Source organism: Apodemus sylvaticus, chromosome 11 (genome assembly GCF_947179515.1).
Source record: "Apodemus sylvaticus chromosome 11, mApoSyl1.1, whole genome shotgun sequence".
Classification (NCBI taxonomy): domain Eukaryota; kingdom Metazoa; phylum Chordata; class Mammalia; order Rodentia; family Muridae; genus Apodemus; species Apodemus sylvaticus.
The window spans coordinates 86,823,380-86,840,807 of record NC_067482.1 but is presented as its reverse complement, the minus strand read 5'-3'; the positions used below and the strand labels follow the sequence as shown (position 1 = coordinate 86,840,807).

The following is a 17,428-nucleotide window of genomic DNA, read 5'->3' as shown; positions in this document are numbered from 1 at the left end:
CACGTATTGCCCCACCCTGTTTCACACAGAAGCTGGGGATCAAACTCCAATGGCTGTGCTTGCATGGCAGACGTTTTGCTAATTGCCTCACCCCCTTCTACTCTTTCTAAGGCTGACGGATATGAGAAGTCCTGCTTCTGATGCTTTCTAATTTCTTTCTATATGGTGTGTGACACCCCTTTTCCTAGTTTGCCTTCTGTTGCTGTGATACACAATGACCAAACACAACTTGGGGAGGAAAGGGTTTATTTAACTTATTCAACTCAGTCGCAGCTTGTCACGGAGGAAGTCAAGGGCAGGGCTGGAAAGATGGCTCAGTGGTTAAGATCACTGGCTGCTCTTCCTGAGGAACTGGTTCAATTCCCAGATCCCACCTCAGGCAGAGCACAGGAAATCTGACACTCCCTCTGGTCTCTGACATGCACATATCCACATATCTATGTGTAGTTAAAAGTTAAAAAAAAAAAGTCTTCAAGAAAAAATGGCTCTGTGCCTGTGAAAGGAAGTCAGGGAAGGAGCTCGAGTCAGAAACTTGGAGGCAGGGTGTGCAGCAGAGGCCAGGGAGCAGGCCTCCTTCCTGGCTCCTTCTCATGGTTTGCTCAATTTTCTTAAACAATCCAGACCATCTGCCCAGAGGTAGTATTTCCCACAGCGAGTTTAGCCCTCTCACATCACACATTAATCAAGAAAATGCCCCCACAGACTTGCTTACGGGCCAATTTGATGGAGGCATTTTCTCAGTTGAGGTTCTCTATTCCCATAGGACTCTCGCTTGTGTCAAGTTGACAAAAAACTAACCAGCACCCTCTCAAGTTTCCTGCATTACTGTGTTCAGTTTAATCTTTTTTGTAATGAAATGTTTACATTCAATATATACATTGGGCTTGTGGAAAATGTGCAGAAATGAGAGGTTTGTGAGTACAGTTGTTTCTCACTATCCACAGGATATTGTTTCCAGGATGCCTGTGAATGCTCAAAAGCCTTAGATGGAAGCCCATGGTATTTGCATACAACCTTGGTACCTTCCTACATATTTTAAGTATTTCTAATGTCTAAACAATGTCTACACATCATTTTATTAAAGGATCCAGCACATGGTGCTCTATGCCCAGCAGATTAAAGTGGCTTCATTGGAACCTTCTGGAATTTCCCCCTAATATTTAAAAGTTTTCACTTTTAATTGAGCATAGAGTTATTTTTGTATGATATATTCAAGTCACAGCTTCGAATCTCTCATCTCCTCCCAAATCCTCCCCACCTCTCCACCCGGCTAATTCCACACATTCTTTTTTCTGTTCCTTAAGAAAAAAAAAAACAGGCAAATAAAAAAAGACAAGAATAAAATGAAATGAACAAACTAACAGATAAGAAAGAAAGTAAGAAAGAGAGAGAGAGAGAAAGGAAGGAAGGAAGACTGCAAGAAATGCATACACACATGCACACACACAGACTCAGAACACACATACACACACATACAAACACAAACACAGAACACACACACAGACTCAGAGCACACACATACACACATGCCACACTCACCTACCTTAAAAACACAAAATCAAAAGCCATAATATACAAGCAAAAGACCAGTAAAATTTTAAAAAAAAGTCCAAACAAAGCAATATTAGACAAAAAATTCAAACAAAACCCAACCCAAACCAAACCAAAAACTAAAAAGAAAGAATGAACAATGAAAGAAAGAAAAGAGAAACAAAGAAAGATCACAAAAAAATGCATACACATACACACACACTCACATACAGACCACACATGCTCACAACATTCCACACACACACACACTGTACAACACACACACACACCTACCTTAAAAACACAAAATCGAAAGCCATAAAATACAAGCAAAAGACCAGGAAGGCTTTTTTAAAAATGTCCAAACAAAGCAATAGGAGACAAAAAAATATCTCCAAAAATACCTTTCAGTTCATTTTTAATTTACCAACTGCTGTTAGGCATGAGGACTGCCCTGAAGTGTGTTTAGTATACTCAGTGAGACTCCTTTGGAGAAACTAATTTTTCCTTTGCAAGCAGTTTTTAAGTGGAGAGAGATCTTTGGCCAGAAATGGGAGCTGCTTCTCTGTCTCAGTTCTGGCATTTTGTCTGGTTTGGATCTGTGCAGGCCCTGTGTGTGCTGCCATGGTCTCCGTCAGTTCATGTGTGTATCAGTCCTGTTTTGTCTGGAAGACACTGTTCCTTTAGTATCGTTCAACCCCCCTGGCTCCTACAATCTTTTTGCCTCCTCTGCCATATAGTTCCCTGAGCCCGGAGGGCAGGAATTTGATGAATACCTCCCTTTTAGGACTGAGCAGTCTCTTATTCTCCTCACACTGTCCCATTATGGGTCTGTGCATTAGTTCCCATCTACTACAGGAGGAGGCTTCTCTAATGATGGCTGAGCAAGACAGTGATCTATGAGTATTGCACAATGTCATTAAGAGTCGTTTTATTGCTCCATTCCTATAGCAGAACAGTAGTATTCAGTTTTCCCCTAAGTCTGTGGTCTCAGATTCTTGGCCACCCAAGCAGTGTCAAAAGTGGGTTCTATCTTGTGGAGAGTGAATTTTTCCTAGTATTTTGATTTGAGGTTGTTGGAACCCGACCTAAAATCAAACCTCAGTTACAGAGGGTCAACTGTATTCATGTGCTCAACTGAAGAAATTGGCTGAGGGGAAACGCAGGACCATTAAGTGAACACTGCACCGCTCACTCGAACAAAGTCCTGTATTTATGCAGGAGGGGAGAGAGAAACACTATTCCATTTTTTGAGTTCTGCTTTAAAGACCCAAATTGCAAAAAAAAAAAAAAAATGTATATTAGAGGGTACTGTTGCTGTTTTGCAGACAGAAACCACAGATATCACCAGTCCTATGCATTGGCATAAAGGGAAAGGTCACAGTTCATTCATGCATTCATACATTTAACAAATGCTTGTATCTCAGTGTGCCTGTACCAACTCTGAGGATATCTGACCAGTCATGGTCTATTTCCTCTTGGAATAGTTTCTTGTGGTAAAAATACAGATGTGCCTAGTCTTTGCACTATTTCATGATAACTACATAAACAGTTGAAAGTAGAAGATGCAATCATCTTTGAAGAGGATCAATAATGCCTGTTGCTAAGCAACTCTATACCAGAGGTTAGACAGGCAGAGGGACTCATGGTACCTTGCATTTTTTGCTTAGGAAACAAGGGCTGATAGCATTTGTCAGTGTTAAAAAGCACAGCCTTTTGGGAACAGTACAAATGGTTTATTATTTCAATGTGGAGCTTGGGGCGACTCAACTGGGATACACCCTCCTGCTTCAGATGGGGAAGGGGTAGTAGCTACGCCTTGTCTTAGTGTCCTAATGTCCCTTAGTGGTCATAAGTATTTGGTGTGTGCATGTGTAATGGTCACATGTGCCCTCCTGGGATAAGGGTGTGTAGCCTTCAGTATACCTCAAGAATTTCAGGCTTCCTGAGTTGGAGACCCACTCCCAAAAATAAGAGGCATATTTGGCAGAGTTTGACCAAGAAAGCTGACTCTGCCCTTCCAGGCACTAGCTTGAGTTTTATAATAAAGCGTCTGTCTTTCTGTTTTCTTCATGATAGTTGGCTTCTCCAATAAGCCAACTTAATAACATCAGCAAAGGGCAATGCCTGCGAGGCATATATGTGAGGAGAAAGGGCTGGTGGGGTTCGGACAGCAGGGGAGGAGGTCACACAGGCTCTGTCACCAGCAGGAAGGCCGCAGGCTCTCAAGATAGAGGCTTGCTCTGGCTCTTGCCCCCCTCCTGCTGCACAAATGTGATTAGGGCTCTGCAGAGCACACTGAAATCAGGTTAGCGGCCCTGAGTGATGCTGAGCTGGGGTAATCAGAGCCTGGAGCAGAGCAGGTGCTAGCTTTAATATGGCTTCTGAGAATTAGGACAAGCTGACTTGTAGCTCCACGGCATGTGGTCAGGCCATTAGAACACTGCCCGTGCATCCCAGTTCGCCATCTTCCCTCCTGCCTGCCCACAGCACTGCGCCACAGCTAGAAAGGACTGGGGCCTCTGGTAAGCACTCAGAACTCTGCCTTCCAAAGGTGTAGCTTTTGGTATCCCTGTTAATCTGTCCTTGCCGGTGTACTCTTGGACAATTACCTACTCTAGCACCTTCCTTAAGTATGAGGCAAGGATTGTGAGCCTAAGGTCATTGCGATGAGTTTTCCAGAAACAGTCAGCAAACAGGCCTATACCAACAAAGCACTAAAACCAGCCCTCATTTTTAGTCTCCATCAAGGCTCCTTGCAGAATGAGGTAGAAAGCTATTGTTTATGCACAGTTGTTTCAAACTCATTACGAAGAAATCAATAATTGCCTGCAAATTTAAGAATGAACATTTATGTTTGACCACAAACTCATCTCAGGCGATAAGCAGTAATCATTTTTGGCAGAAATCCTCCTCTAAACTCTGCGCGCTCAGTAATGGATAACAGCTGATTTTAACAAGCAAATGTTTAACATGTATGAATTTAACAGCAGAAATTGTTGTTCTTAGGCCAATTAGCGTTTAGAGGAGAAAATGAGATGGAATGGAGCAATGGCTGCACTGCAGATATATCATTTCTAAGAGACACAAAATGGAGAAAATAATGCAGTACTAATATCTCAAGCCAAACTGTTTTTACTGAGACTGCATAATTTTACCCCGAATAATACAAGCATTTTAAGAGTCATATGATGAATCAACCCAAGCCAGGTACCTAAAGCAAAGCATTTTAATATTCAGTTAAATATCAGGATTAAATTACAGATACCAGAGAAAAATCTCTGAGGCCCTGAGGCCCATGGCGTGACTCATCTTGTGCAAATGAGGCAAGTGTGGAAAATGTTGAGTGCATGAAGTGAAGAAACTAGGCTGAGATGTAGGGGAATCTGAGGCTGCAGGAAAGCCTGGAAGCCCACTGGTACCTCTGGTGGGCACCTCTGGTACCAGGGTTACCTTGCCTTATTTCCTAAGGTAATACAACTGAGCTTCACATCTAAGGCTTTTATATTCTTCTCTCTCTCTCTCTCTCTCTCTCTCTCTCTCTCTCTCTCTCACACACACACACACACACACACACACACACACACACATACACACACACACACACAAATTTGTTTTTGTTCTTTTGAGACAGGGTCTTCTTTTTTTGAAAATATATTACATTTATTTATTGTGCCCATTGTACCCTGGAAAACAAACCCAGGTCATCAGGCTGGTGGCAAGAAGCTTCATGTGCTGAGCCTTCTTGCCTGCCCTGAGATGCTCTTCCTACATAGTCTAAGCTGACACAGCCCAAATCTGAGGTCTAGCTGCCTCCTCCTAAGAGCTAGAAGAGCAGGCCCATGTCACCTCTCCTGGTCTTCATTGTCTACTTTTCTGATATTCTGACATCGTTGGGCAAAGATGTCCCAAGAGGGCTTACCTCTTCTGAATCAAGACTAAGTGGCAAACCCACCACTCGCATGCCTCTGTGAGGTTCTCGTGTCTCCCTGTCATATTTACCTCTGAGCCAGGTACCACATCATTACAGGCAGTCTAAGCCACTAAAATCACCCAATGCAGCCTCTTTGCCTGGCCTGTATCTTCCCGTGAGCACCGAGAGAAAAGCCCCTGCTCACAGTTGTGTGCTTCCCTTGACAGGCCCCCATTGTATACCTGATGGCATGACATGGTCCTTGGCTTGGGTCCTGTGAATAGGGATGACAACCTGTCTTCAGTGGATGACTTTGTGATCTGCTGAGACATCATACCCGCATAATCACAAAGCCTGTGTTTATTTATTTGTTTGTTTATATTTATTTATTAAGAGGGGGTTGGGGAAACTTTCTCTATGTAGCTCTGGCTGTCCTAGAAGTCTCTCTGTACACCAGGGTGGCCATGAACTCACAAAGATCCACCTAGGGCTGGAGAGATGCCTCTTCGAGTAAGAGCACTGACTGCTCTTCTGAAGGTCCTGAGTTCAAATCCTAGCAACCACATGGTGGCTCACAACCATCTATAAAGAGATCTGATGCCCTCTTCTGGTGTCTGGAGACAGCTACAGTGTACGTAGATATAATAAATAAATTTTAAGGAAAAAAAAAAAAACTCCACCTACCTCTGCCTCCCCGGTACACTAGGATTTGGACAAGTACCACTACCACCTTATAATTTACTTAATATTTTTTATTTGTGTTAGTGGTTTTGCCTGCAGGCATGTCTGTATAAGGGTGTCATGTCAGATCCTCTGGACAGCTGTAAGCTGTCACAGAGGTCCTGGGGATTGAACCTGGCTCTTCTGGAAGAACAGCCAGTCCTCTTAACCACTGAGCCACCTCTCCAGCTCCACCTACATCTAAATGTTTGCCTCTGCTGAGTCTAAGGACAGTTCTTTGAAGAGAAGACCTTTATGGACATAGGTGAGTATTACAGAGAACTTGTCAGAGCCCTGCCAGAGCTTGTTTTGCCACCATTTCCTCCAACTGATTATAGAAAAACTCAGATCCCTGGTAAAGGCACTGCCTATGAGACACAGTGCCAAGCACCTCCCACTAACACAGGCAGATTCTAGGTAGGCAGCAGGACTCCGACAGCCAGGTGAGATACCCACAGATGCCAAGTTACCTGGAAAGAGAGCTATTATCTCCTTGGGAGTTAGGTTTGGCTTTCAGGGCAAACCATAGGTGGTCATGTGTAAAAGGAAGCCAGAAAGACCTTAGAGATAACCATGTATGAATTTGGGTCCTGCAGTGTAGTCAACATTATTGAAGAGAGAGACTTAACACAGAGGTGAAAACATTGTTCAAAGAGTATTGTGTAACAGTACTTCTGGGGAGACTTGAACAGTCATACACCCTGGACACTTGACATGCACTTGACACAAGGGTTCATGAAATTATATGTTTCCATCAAGCCTGAGAAGAAAGTTCACTCTCCTAACAGCATGATCTCTACAAACCAGACTGACCCTTGGTTTTCATAAACAAGATTTTTTTCCTAATCACCTGGTGAGTTCAGCAACAGCTCCATGTCCAACAAAGTACAACCTCCCACCAACATACATAAAGACCTTGTTTCAAGAACACTGTGGGTCTGCAGGAAGAGACGGTCATGTGAATGGCTAACATGAACCACATTACCACAAGGCACTGAGAGGATGGATTCTAGGTCATATTTCCCATTGCAAGACCCACAGTACCCCATGATTTCTCAGCATACCAGTTAGTACCATCGCCAGCACCAACAGAACTTTCTCAGAGAACGTTTGAAGACTGAAGCAAGTCTTTGGGAGGAATGCCATTCTGTGTAAGAAGAATCACAGAGTAAGAACATTGACACCCACTCCTGACATTGAAGCCCACTCCTGAGCAATGTTTTGGTGTGTCTTAGCTGACCCTAGCCATGGCTCTCCGAAAACCCTTCTACTCATACCTTCACACATCCTATGTGGCCTCAGTGTGTGTTCTGATGTGCTTGCTGTGTTTTACATACAACCACCACCACCACCACCACCACCACCACCACCACCACCACCACCACCGACCACCACCACCACCACCAAACTTGGGAGTGGGGGTAAATGTCTAAATTCTTTTTTTCCAAGACAAGGTTTCTCTGTATAGCCCTGGCTGTCCTGGAACTCACTCTGTAGACAGGACTGGACTTGAACTCAGAAATCTGCCTGCCTCTGCCTCCCAAGTGCTGGGATTAAAGGTGTGTGCCACCACTGCCCAGCCTAAATTCTTTATTCTATGGGAACTATGGTCTTAGTGCCAACAGATACAACTGATAAAGTAGTGCATAGGTATAACTATTCATATGAATGAATGTATTTATTATTTATTTATTTATCTATTTATTTATTTACCCAAAGCACCATACCCTGAAAACCTTTTGTAAGTCAAGTGTGGGTGACCATCCATGAAAACAAGCAGTTCCTACTCTTACAGCTCGGAGCTCAAATTTGTGTACATTTATGGTATGTGTATGTTTGTAACTATTTCTGGGGAGATTTGAACAAGCATCTACCCATCCCAGATTGGGAATGCCTGACAGATCAAAGCAAAAACACCACCAAAGTCCAATATAGGGAACCAATGAGTTTTACTGAGTAAGTATACTACTTAGGAGAGTATGGGTAAAGGTTGGTTACAGGAACAGAAATGACTCAAGGCAACTGTATCACTAAAGCCTCCCCCAGCTTAAATGACAGCCTGGAGCACAGGCAAAGCAACAGCCTGCAGTGTCCTTTTCAGGTGGTTCCTCCGGCCTGAGCCTCTTCCAGGCAGCTCATCTCATCCAAGAGTTCTCTTAGAAGTCCTTTCTGTTTATATATGCTTGGAGATGGAGGAGCCTACTGAGTCTGGCCAGTTTAAAGGACTTCCTGGAACAATTGAGTTGTTTACTTCCTGAGCTTAAAAGAGCTTGTCTGCAGGATGAAATGTTTGACTTCGCCTTAGAACTTCCCATGTCTTAAGGAGCATCCCTGCAAGGTGGATAGTTTTATCTTGGAGAAAATTGCTGCACAGCTGTGTGTGTGTGTGTGTGTGTGTGTGTGTGTGAGAATGAGGTATATATATGTCTACATGTACATGTTCATAGCCTATCCATACATGTTTGTGGAGACCACAGAAAGACATTGGTGTGTATATTGTGTCCTCTACCATACATTGTTTTAAAAAGTCATACACACACACACACACACACACACACACATTATGGATGATGGGTATGAGTGTTTTGCTTGTGTTTGTGTATGTGTACCATGTATGTGCCTGGAACCCATGGAGGTGAGAAGGTAGCTTTGGATCCCCCTGAAACTGGAGTTATTGACAGTTATGAGCAGCCATGGGAACTCTGGGAACCAAACCTGGGTCTTCTATAAGAGTAGTAAGTGTTCTTAACTGCTAAGTCATCTCTCCAGCCGTCTATTGCTCTTGTAGGCCAGGTCTCTCACCGAACCTGGAGCTCTCTGTTTTGGCTGAGCCAATTGACCAGAAGGTCCTGAGCATCCACCAGTGTCTGCCCCTCCAGTACTGGGGTTGCAAGCTTGTGAGACCATGCCTAGGTTTTATGTAGGCGCTGGGGATGTGAACGCAGGTCCTTTTGATTTCACAGAAAGCATTCTGACCCAGTGATCCCTCTCCCCAGCCCACAGTTCAGATTTCTGTTCATAGGTTTGTTCTCTTTATCCCCTATGGTACTTTTAATCAAAAGATTAAACACATCCATTGGTTTCCATCTCCCTGTAAATATTCATTAGCATTGTACCTGTCCTAGCCACTGGCTGGGTTATAACCACAGCACCCTGGAGATAAAAGGGTTGTTTGTTTTTTACCTCCTAGGTGGTTGCTACACTGGGAACCACATCTTGCTGTTCTTTTGACAATCTCCTAGAAGTGGGTCCCATCTGTAAGTATCTAATTTAGTTTTCTTTTTGAAAAAGTACTCTTGACATGGAGCGGGGAGTTTAATGCAGCCTTTCACTTTGAGGGGTGCTCATCATCAATAATTCTAATCATCATGATTTGTATGTCTCCTCTTATATTTACAACGACGTAACCCCTTTGGCTTAAATTCCACAAACTCAGAGTTCAAACTAACTAAACAATGGCTAAGGTTAACAACACCAATATACTATGAAAGGGAGAAAGTGTCCAAGCACTTTGTGCTAATATAATGTTTAGGATATGGTGGCCATATTAAGGAAACTAAGCTCTTCAACATTTGGAGTAGCTACTCCCACTTGAAGGTCCCCATGACATACACACAGCATGAATGGTTTGTGTTTGAATCCAGTCTTTAGTCATACCCACTTTAAAGGATCTTTTTTTTTAAAAGAAAATAAATTATTGTAAGCCAGAAAATGTTGGTGTGTGCCTTTAATCCCAGCACTTAAAAGGCAGAGGCAGGCAGATCTCTGAGTTCGAGGTCAGCTTGCTCTACAGAGTGAGTTCCAGGACAGCCAGAGCTGCATCTCAAAAGAAGCAAAGGAAAGACAGACAGACATAATTTATTGTGCTGTGCTATGCTGTGTGGCATTTTCAGTGAGGGTAAACACCAGTTAGAATGCCATGTGTTACTTCTGAGGTTTGTACAAGCAAAACTCTACAAGGTTTTCCTGACGACTGCCTTGTGGGATGATAAATTTCTCAGACATGCCCATCAGTAAGGAGCACATAGCTGTTAGTATTGATTTAGCAAATTCTACAAAGAAATACCCATTTCAGATAACTTCCTGGCCTCGTGCTCGCCTCCTTCTTCCCTCAATCAGGACATTTTGTCTTTCTCATCAAGACTAGAATTCTGCGTTAGCTGCAAAATGAATAAATGCCCGTGTTTCTAAGATTTCGCCTTTGATTTGAGCTCTGGGAACTCAGCAGGCCTTGGAACTGTTTCTAAGGCACCAAGGCTATATCAGTCCATGAAGCTCACCCTTCTCTGTTCATCAGGGACGTGAAGGCTCGGGTGGAGATGTCCCTAGCAAGCTCTCTGACCTCAGCCCTTCGACTTGTGCCAGACATCACGCCACCTGCTTGGCATTTGGCTCCACTGTCCTTCCGTGTGGGCCAAGCACGTTTCCCACCTCTCCTAACCCCTGTTGTACTTGTGGTCTCTTCTCGGGATAGGCTCTTCTCCCTTGGGTCATTGTTCCTTGGCCAGCACAAGACAATGGTGGAGGTGGGGCCCGGCCATGACCTTAAGCGGCAGAGAAGCTTATAGCTTACAGCTGCATGTCTTAAATTCTGACCTTCATTTTCCCCTATCTAAAACTTGGAAAGAAAAAATGGTTCTCATAATGGTAAAACAATATTTCCTTCACAGTGCAGCTCAGGGGAGTTCTTGCAGACAATAGGCTGTAGGAAAGGCATGTACTGCCTGTAGTACCTGCTTATACTGCCAGGACCGTGAGGCTAATCACCAACCGTGAGAAGCGGGGTGGGCACAGCCTTGTCATTCACTCAGGATTTGGCTCCACCTGTTATGAACTATGGCACAACTGTGATTATTACTGGCTAAAGACAGCCACATACAGCAGGCTGAGAACACACTGAACTAGCTGGCCATCCACAGCTATGGCTGAACTGTGGGCCTCGTTAGCTGCAGACCTTCACAAGCTCAGCCAAGCAAGTCGAAGTCCTCTGACTCAGATGTCAGGCCAAGGACTGAATGTCCTGGCCAACAGCCGGCTGATGTCATTCCCCAGGGCTATCGGATTTAAAGCACTGAAGTCTTCTGCCAGATAGAGACTACACGGCTGCTATCCCTGAACTCAATCTGGCTCCCCACAGGAGCAGGAAGATGACAGCCAGCAGGTGGTCCCTGCCATTAATGCTCACAGTGCTGGATGAGCACAGCTCAGGCTGCCCTGCTGTCCTGCAGCTCCCTCTATCAGGCGGTTCGGGTGCTGTGGGCAGAGCCTGCTATGCGCTTTGCAGTTTGGGTTCAAACCCAGAGACTGCTCTTGGGACAGTGTTAGGGGTGCTAATAGGCCAACACCTAACCCTTTCATGCATGGCCAATGTTTGTACGTGAGGGCGATTACTAACTGGTGGTAGTGTCTTATAGTTAAGCCTTTGTAACCCACTGTCTCTAAGCCAATGCCTTCTGTTTGCTGGGGATGGGAGGGGAGCAGCGTTTATTAAGGAAAGGATAAGTTATAGCAGATGGATAGGTGGTGGCCTTAGGTACACACATGGGGACACCAAGGAAGGGTAATAGGGAGGAGATGGGTATACTATAGCCTGCCACAGCTTCATCCTAAGGGTCAGAGGGGCTATAAGGAGGTTGTGCTGCCACGGTCACCCTGGTCTGGCTTCTGCATATTAAGGCAAGCTCTTAGAAAACAGGTTGTAATAGCAATAGGAGGCCAATGGCTTCAGAAGTCAAAGGTGGTATGAGACTCACTGGTACTGTGCCTGACATCTGTAACTCCCTATATCTAGCAGTTGGGTGTTCATGCTACATCCACATAATTCCTACCTGTGTATATGTGCTGGAGAACCTCAATGATGGGGCTGATACCAGCCAAGCATGGAAGATGCAGAACACAGAGGCATTGTCAATACCATCTCCCTTCCTCTTAGGACCAGGAGAAGCCCAGATAGAAGCTTCTAAGGAGTATTTGTGAGTTATTTCTTGATGGAGTTTGGGGTTGGTCCAAGTTGAAGAAGACAACCTCCACAAGGCAGTCCTTGCGACTGAGTACCCTTGTTTAGACACTAGCTACAACCTGAGGACTCTTCAAACTCCTTTAGATCCCATAAGCTGCTAAAGACTATAAAATGTACTGAGAACTATCTCACAGGGATGGTTGAAGATTAGAGATTAAAATCAGCAGAGAAGACACACAGGACAGTCTTGAAGTGTGAGCACACGGGGCCTCTGGTGAACTCTGAGGAATCATAAGGGTATGAAATGCTCTAGCTATATATAATATATAACCATGTGTACTGAGTGATGACATTTCCGTAGCAGTCGAGGTCCCCTAACCTTTTGGTGCTTGTTTTTGTGTGGATTTGGTCCTACTCAGATCCTCCTGGAAGGCCAACTTGTACCTTTAGTGATCAACTCCTCCAGAAGTCAAAATTTCCCAGTATCCCCATCACAAAGCATAGTATCAGACTGTCTAGGGCCAAAGCCCCATGCAAAAAATAAAATTAAATAAAAAAAAAAAAGAGGTGTATAGGTCGTCTCTCAGAAACCAGAGTAGAGGTTAGATTTTGCTTGTAAACTTGATTCATCAGTATAGACTATTTTCCTACCTACTGAACCAGATTTATGGGTGATGCATTCTAGAGGAGCCTTAGCTGTCCCCCACTTAGTTGTTGAGATTCAGAGTGAACTGTCTCCCATCTGGGTGCTGTGAAACAAGCCCTGAGACACTTAGGGTGCAGCCAAATGGCTTGTTTTCTCTTTTAAGGCTTTACTGACTTATTCATCATGACCTTCTCTCAAGGGTCGAGGAATTGGGAGAAGCAGTGTGAGAGAAAGAGCAGCCTAAATGGCCTTCTAGACCCTACCTTCCTCATGCCGAGGTATGAGGGCTTCTTGTGGTTGACCCATGAAGACTCTCCATCTTGTTTTGTCCCACTCCTTCATCTGATAACCTGAACTTAACATAAACAATGGCATCTGTGGAGCTATGTTAGAGGACCTCAGCGGAAAAAGCAAATTCTATAAATAGAGGTCTATGTGGGACCCAAGCAGCACCCATGGAAAACATGACGTCATCTTGTTTTAGTCCATTTGGGATGCTCTGCACAACACTACAGACCCCGGGGTGTGTAAACAACAGGAATTCACCATTTAAACTTCTGGTGTGTGGAAAGGCAGGAACAAAGCACTAGTTTTGATTTGGTGCCTGGCTAATGGGTGGCATTTTCTATGTATGATCACATGGCAGAGAATATAAGTGGTCTCTCTGGTATCTCAGAATTCCACCATGATGATCTGGTCACTTCCCAAAGGCAATGCCCTCACCCTGGAGGCTAGGATTTAACAGACATTCGAATTACAGCGTGTCTTGTCTTACAAAGGAGTATAAAGTTCTGCCGGCCTCACGGTTAATCTGCGTAATGGCTGTGATGGCCATCCATCATGATCCTGTTGCTCCTGGGGGAGCATCTTGTGTTAGCCTAAGGATGTGTCTCCTGCTTCACCCACCTCGGGGAGCGTGTGAGCCCTTGGCAAGGCTGACACCTTCACCCTTGCTTCAGATGACTTGGGTGTCTTCTTATATCTTAGTTCTCGACAGTGTCCTGGCATAGTGGTATCCACAAAGTTTATAATTCATATGACCTTGATGTACCAAGAGTCTTACTTTGAAGAATAACTGAATCAAAGCTTTGGAAGGTCTCTTACATCTTTTATCAGCAGTATTCACAATCACCTATTTTTCTCACAGCACACACATTAACGATCATCGTGTATGGACAATCTCAGGGGCGGATCCGTCATTCTGTACGGATACGAGGACAGCAGGCTCTTCGCCTGTTCAGAGATGGTGGCCTACTCTCCTCTCCGAAGCCTCAGCCTTCGTATCTTAACTACCTCATGACTATATTTGGTGCCTGAACTGTTTCTCTTGGGGTGTTTTTCCCAGATAAGATACAAAAAAGCACGACTCACCTCAGACAGGGAACTAATCAAAGACCCAAATTAACAATTCCACAAACATCCAACTTAGTGAAATACTGGCCGTATTGGGGTCATTTACAGGCTTTTGGGTCAGAAGTTTCTCAGAGGAAGATGGATTACTCAAGGGCAGCTCCATCACTGAAAAGCCAACCCCAGCTTAACTGATATCTTACAGACGCTGAGCCCTGCTGTTCCCAGCATAATTTGTAGGCCGCTCTTCTGGACAATCTCCTTTTCCTAGCAGCCATGATTATTAACATAATTTTGGGAGGATGGGTAGGGGTGGGGGGTGCATTTTATAAATTTTGTAAATTTCAGGAACTACCAGAGACCTGTGAGTTTGTTTACTTCCTGAGTCTTAAGAGGCCTTAAGAGGCATGGAATATTTATTTCAATTTATAAATTACTATACCACACATGAAAATTAATTCTTTTGTTTGTCATTTTGAGACACGGTATTTTTATGTGTGACAGCCCTGGCTGTCCTGGAACTTGCTTTTTAGGCCAGGCTGGCCTCAAACTCATGGAGATCCAGCTGCCTCTGCGGAGTGCTAGGATTAAAGGTGTGTGCCTTTAATGCCCTGCTCGAAAATCAATATTTTTTTCACTGACTTCTAAGCGATAGAATAGGCAAAGTAACGGATATCATCTAATGTATACTCAAAGCTGTAGCTGCCACCCCTTACCTTCAGAATGAAGCTTAGGCTACGTGACCAAGGGCACATGCACGCTTGCTGAGGAGACGTTCTCATCCTCAAAGAATGTGAGCACTCTAGATTTAAGGCTCTTATGTCTGGTGGGAGAGAAGGTGAGTGATGATTGTCAACTTGGTAGGCTCTGGTCTCTGGTAGGAGACACACCAGGCACACCAGTACCCTCATTTAGATTAGATTAGCTGCTGGCCAGACCTTTAGAGGATTATCTGGATTAAGTTAATTGAGGTGGAAATCCCACCCTAAAAGTGGTAACACAATTCTCTGGGTTAGAGTCCTGCACTTCATTAAAAAGCAGAAAGCTAGCTGAGGGCAAATAGTTGTCATTTTCTGCTTCTTGGTCATAGATTGAACAGGATGGTCTGCTTCAAGCTCCCATTGTCAGAACTCCTCTATCTTGAGCCTCGAGCCAAGTAAACCCACTCTCCTTTAAGTTGCTTTTGTTAAGGTATTTTATCATAGCGAGAGCAAAAGCTGGAAAATTCAGTTAAGAAACATAAGTTATTTATGACAGGAGCCAAGGGTAGTTTAAGATAAATTACCTAAGTTTATGGTGGACACGGAAGAGGCAGAGCAACATTCGTGTATGCATTTGCGGGGCTCTCTAGAGGAACAGAATCAATCAAATGTATGCCTATGTGTATCCTGTACACACAGCTATACACATATATGTTATAAAAATGGGATGTATTAGATTGTCTGCAATGGCTGCCTCTATGTAGAGACACAGTCTCAGTCACTGCTTGGTTCAGGAAATGGCTGCTCCAAAGGCCCAGTCTACGGTTGAGGACCTGGAGATAACAGAAAAGTTTCTGGCATTGAGTGCATGGGGGAAGGCTGAGGAAGCCAGAGTGGGACGCCAGATGACAGAGAACAGCACCAGCAATAAATGCAGCTGATGGGGAGAGAGCGTCTGAGGCCGGAAGGTGACAGTGTTTTCCTGGGACCTCTTTCTACACAACTAGTGTGGGTCGGCCATCCTTGGTTAATCCTCCTTAGAAATACCCTCACAGACAAGAGCGTTGCCTTTCTGAGTGATTCCAAATCTGGTCAAATTGACCAAGACCATGAGTTATATGCCCTACTTGCCTTAAGGCTGTTTCTGAAAGGAGGACTTGAGAAGGGGTGGCAGACGCAGTGAGGGAGAGCACCCAAGGTGCTGCGTGGAATGAGGAACACGGAAAAGAGAAGAGAATGTGAGTAAGCACAGTAGGGGAGCTTTGCTGGCCTCAGTACTTTGCTCAATGGTTGCTTGTGTTTCCCCCACTTTCCAAGGGCTCTCTGGGCAGCTGATGTGTTGACCAGATGTTGGTACCTCTGCCCTAAGTTCTCACGCCTCCTGACGGGAGGGCCTTTTGGGGATCCAGCTATTTGTTCCACAAGTACTATTGATATGCTATGTGTAAGTGGTATGTATGCTAGACACACAAGGTGGGGTGTGTGCTCAGGGGAGAACTCAGCTTTCCCTTCTGATCTTAGGCAACCAGGAGGGCGTGTGGCTGCACATTGATGCTGCGTATGCAGGCAGTGCCTTTATCTGCCCTGAGTTCCGGCATCTTCTGAATGGTGTGGAGGTGAGTAAGCTGTTCATTGAGGCCTTTTGTTTTTGCACTGAAAATCAAGCCTACGGGCCTCCTGTGTACCTGGCAAGTAGTCTACCACTGAGCAGCACTGTTACCCCGAGGTTGTCAGTGAAATCTCCCTTTGTAAGAATTGGACACCCCAACTCTTATCACTTTGGCTTATTTCATCAAACTACTTTCTAGCCAATTGCAATGGTTATTAGAAATTAAATGCCCTCAGGGAGCCAGGGAAATTAATCAGGGAATAAACGTGTGTACTGTTCTTGCAGAGGACCTGAGTTTGATTTCCAGCGTCTACTCCCATAACTGCAACTCTAGCAGACTGGATGCCTCTGACCTGTGCACCCCTGCATGCCGTACATGTACATAGACTGTGCCCCCATATACATCATTTAAAAAAAATGAAAACTAACTTAATAAATACAGTACCTCGGGACAGGGGCTGAGGACATTCCAGTTACACAGCCTGAATTTTGAAGCACTCCTGAGGCAGATAGCCCTTTTCCAGTTGTTACAAATCCTGGATAGAGCTGTGCATCATAGATTAGACTTATACATATAAAGCCATGAAAGAAATTTATGAGTAAAATAAAATGGCTATACATGCATTCCAGTCAAACAATAATTTAAAATGTCAACCCGCAACCCGGTACAATCTGGCTCAATGAGTTGTTCACATTCTTCTCACATACCTGAGTAAGATGGCCGGTCACAGTGGCCAATATTCCACAGAAAGTCACCCATGCATTTTAAATGTCCCATGGACTCTTCTGAAAATTTCAAAATGTATCCTGTCATCCCAAATGAAAGTCTTTCTTGAGAAGTAACAATGAAAACAGTTAGCCAGGATTGCTCTCCTCTCCTCCCCAGAGCCACAGAGCACAAACCAGTGCAGACTTAACAGGCTTGACCCAGATGGGCCCTGCGGTCCATCTTTCCAGACTTGGGCAGAATTCTACTGTTGGGCTGTCCATAGAATAGGAA

General features: G+C 44.4%; 1 protein-coding gene across 2 annotated transcripts in view; it reads left to right on the top strand.

Moving 5' to 3' along the window:
- The window catches only part of Ddc (dopa decarboxylase), an 88,092-nt gene that overhangs the window by 47,524 nt on the left and 23,140 nt on the right, over nucleotides 1-17,428 (top strand). For both annotated transcript variants that reach the window (XM_052198510.1, XM_052198511.1), the window contains exons 7-8: nucleotides 9,354-9,420; nucleotides 16,341-16,435. In XM_052198510.1, coding sequence (XP_052054470.1) covers nucleotides 9,354-9,420; nucleotides 16,341-16,435 — 162 coding nt within the window. The remainder of the gene's footprint in view (nucleotides 1-9,353; nucleotides 9,421-16,340; nucleotides 16,436-17,428) is intronic.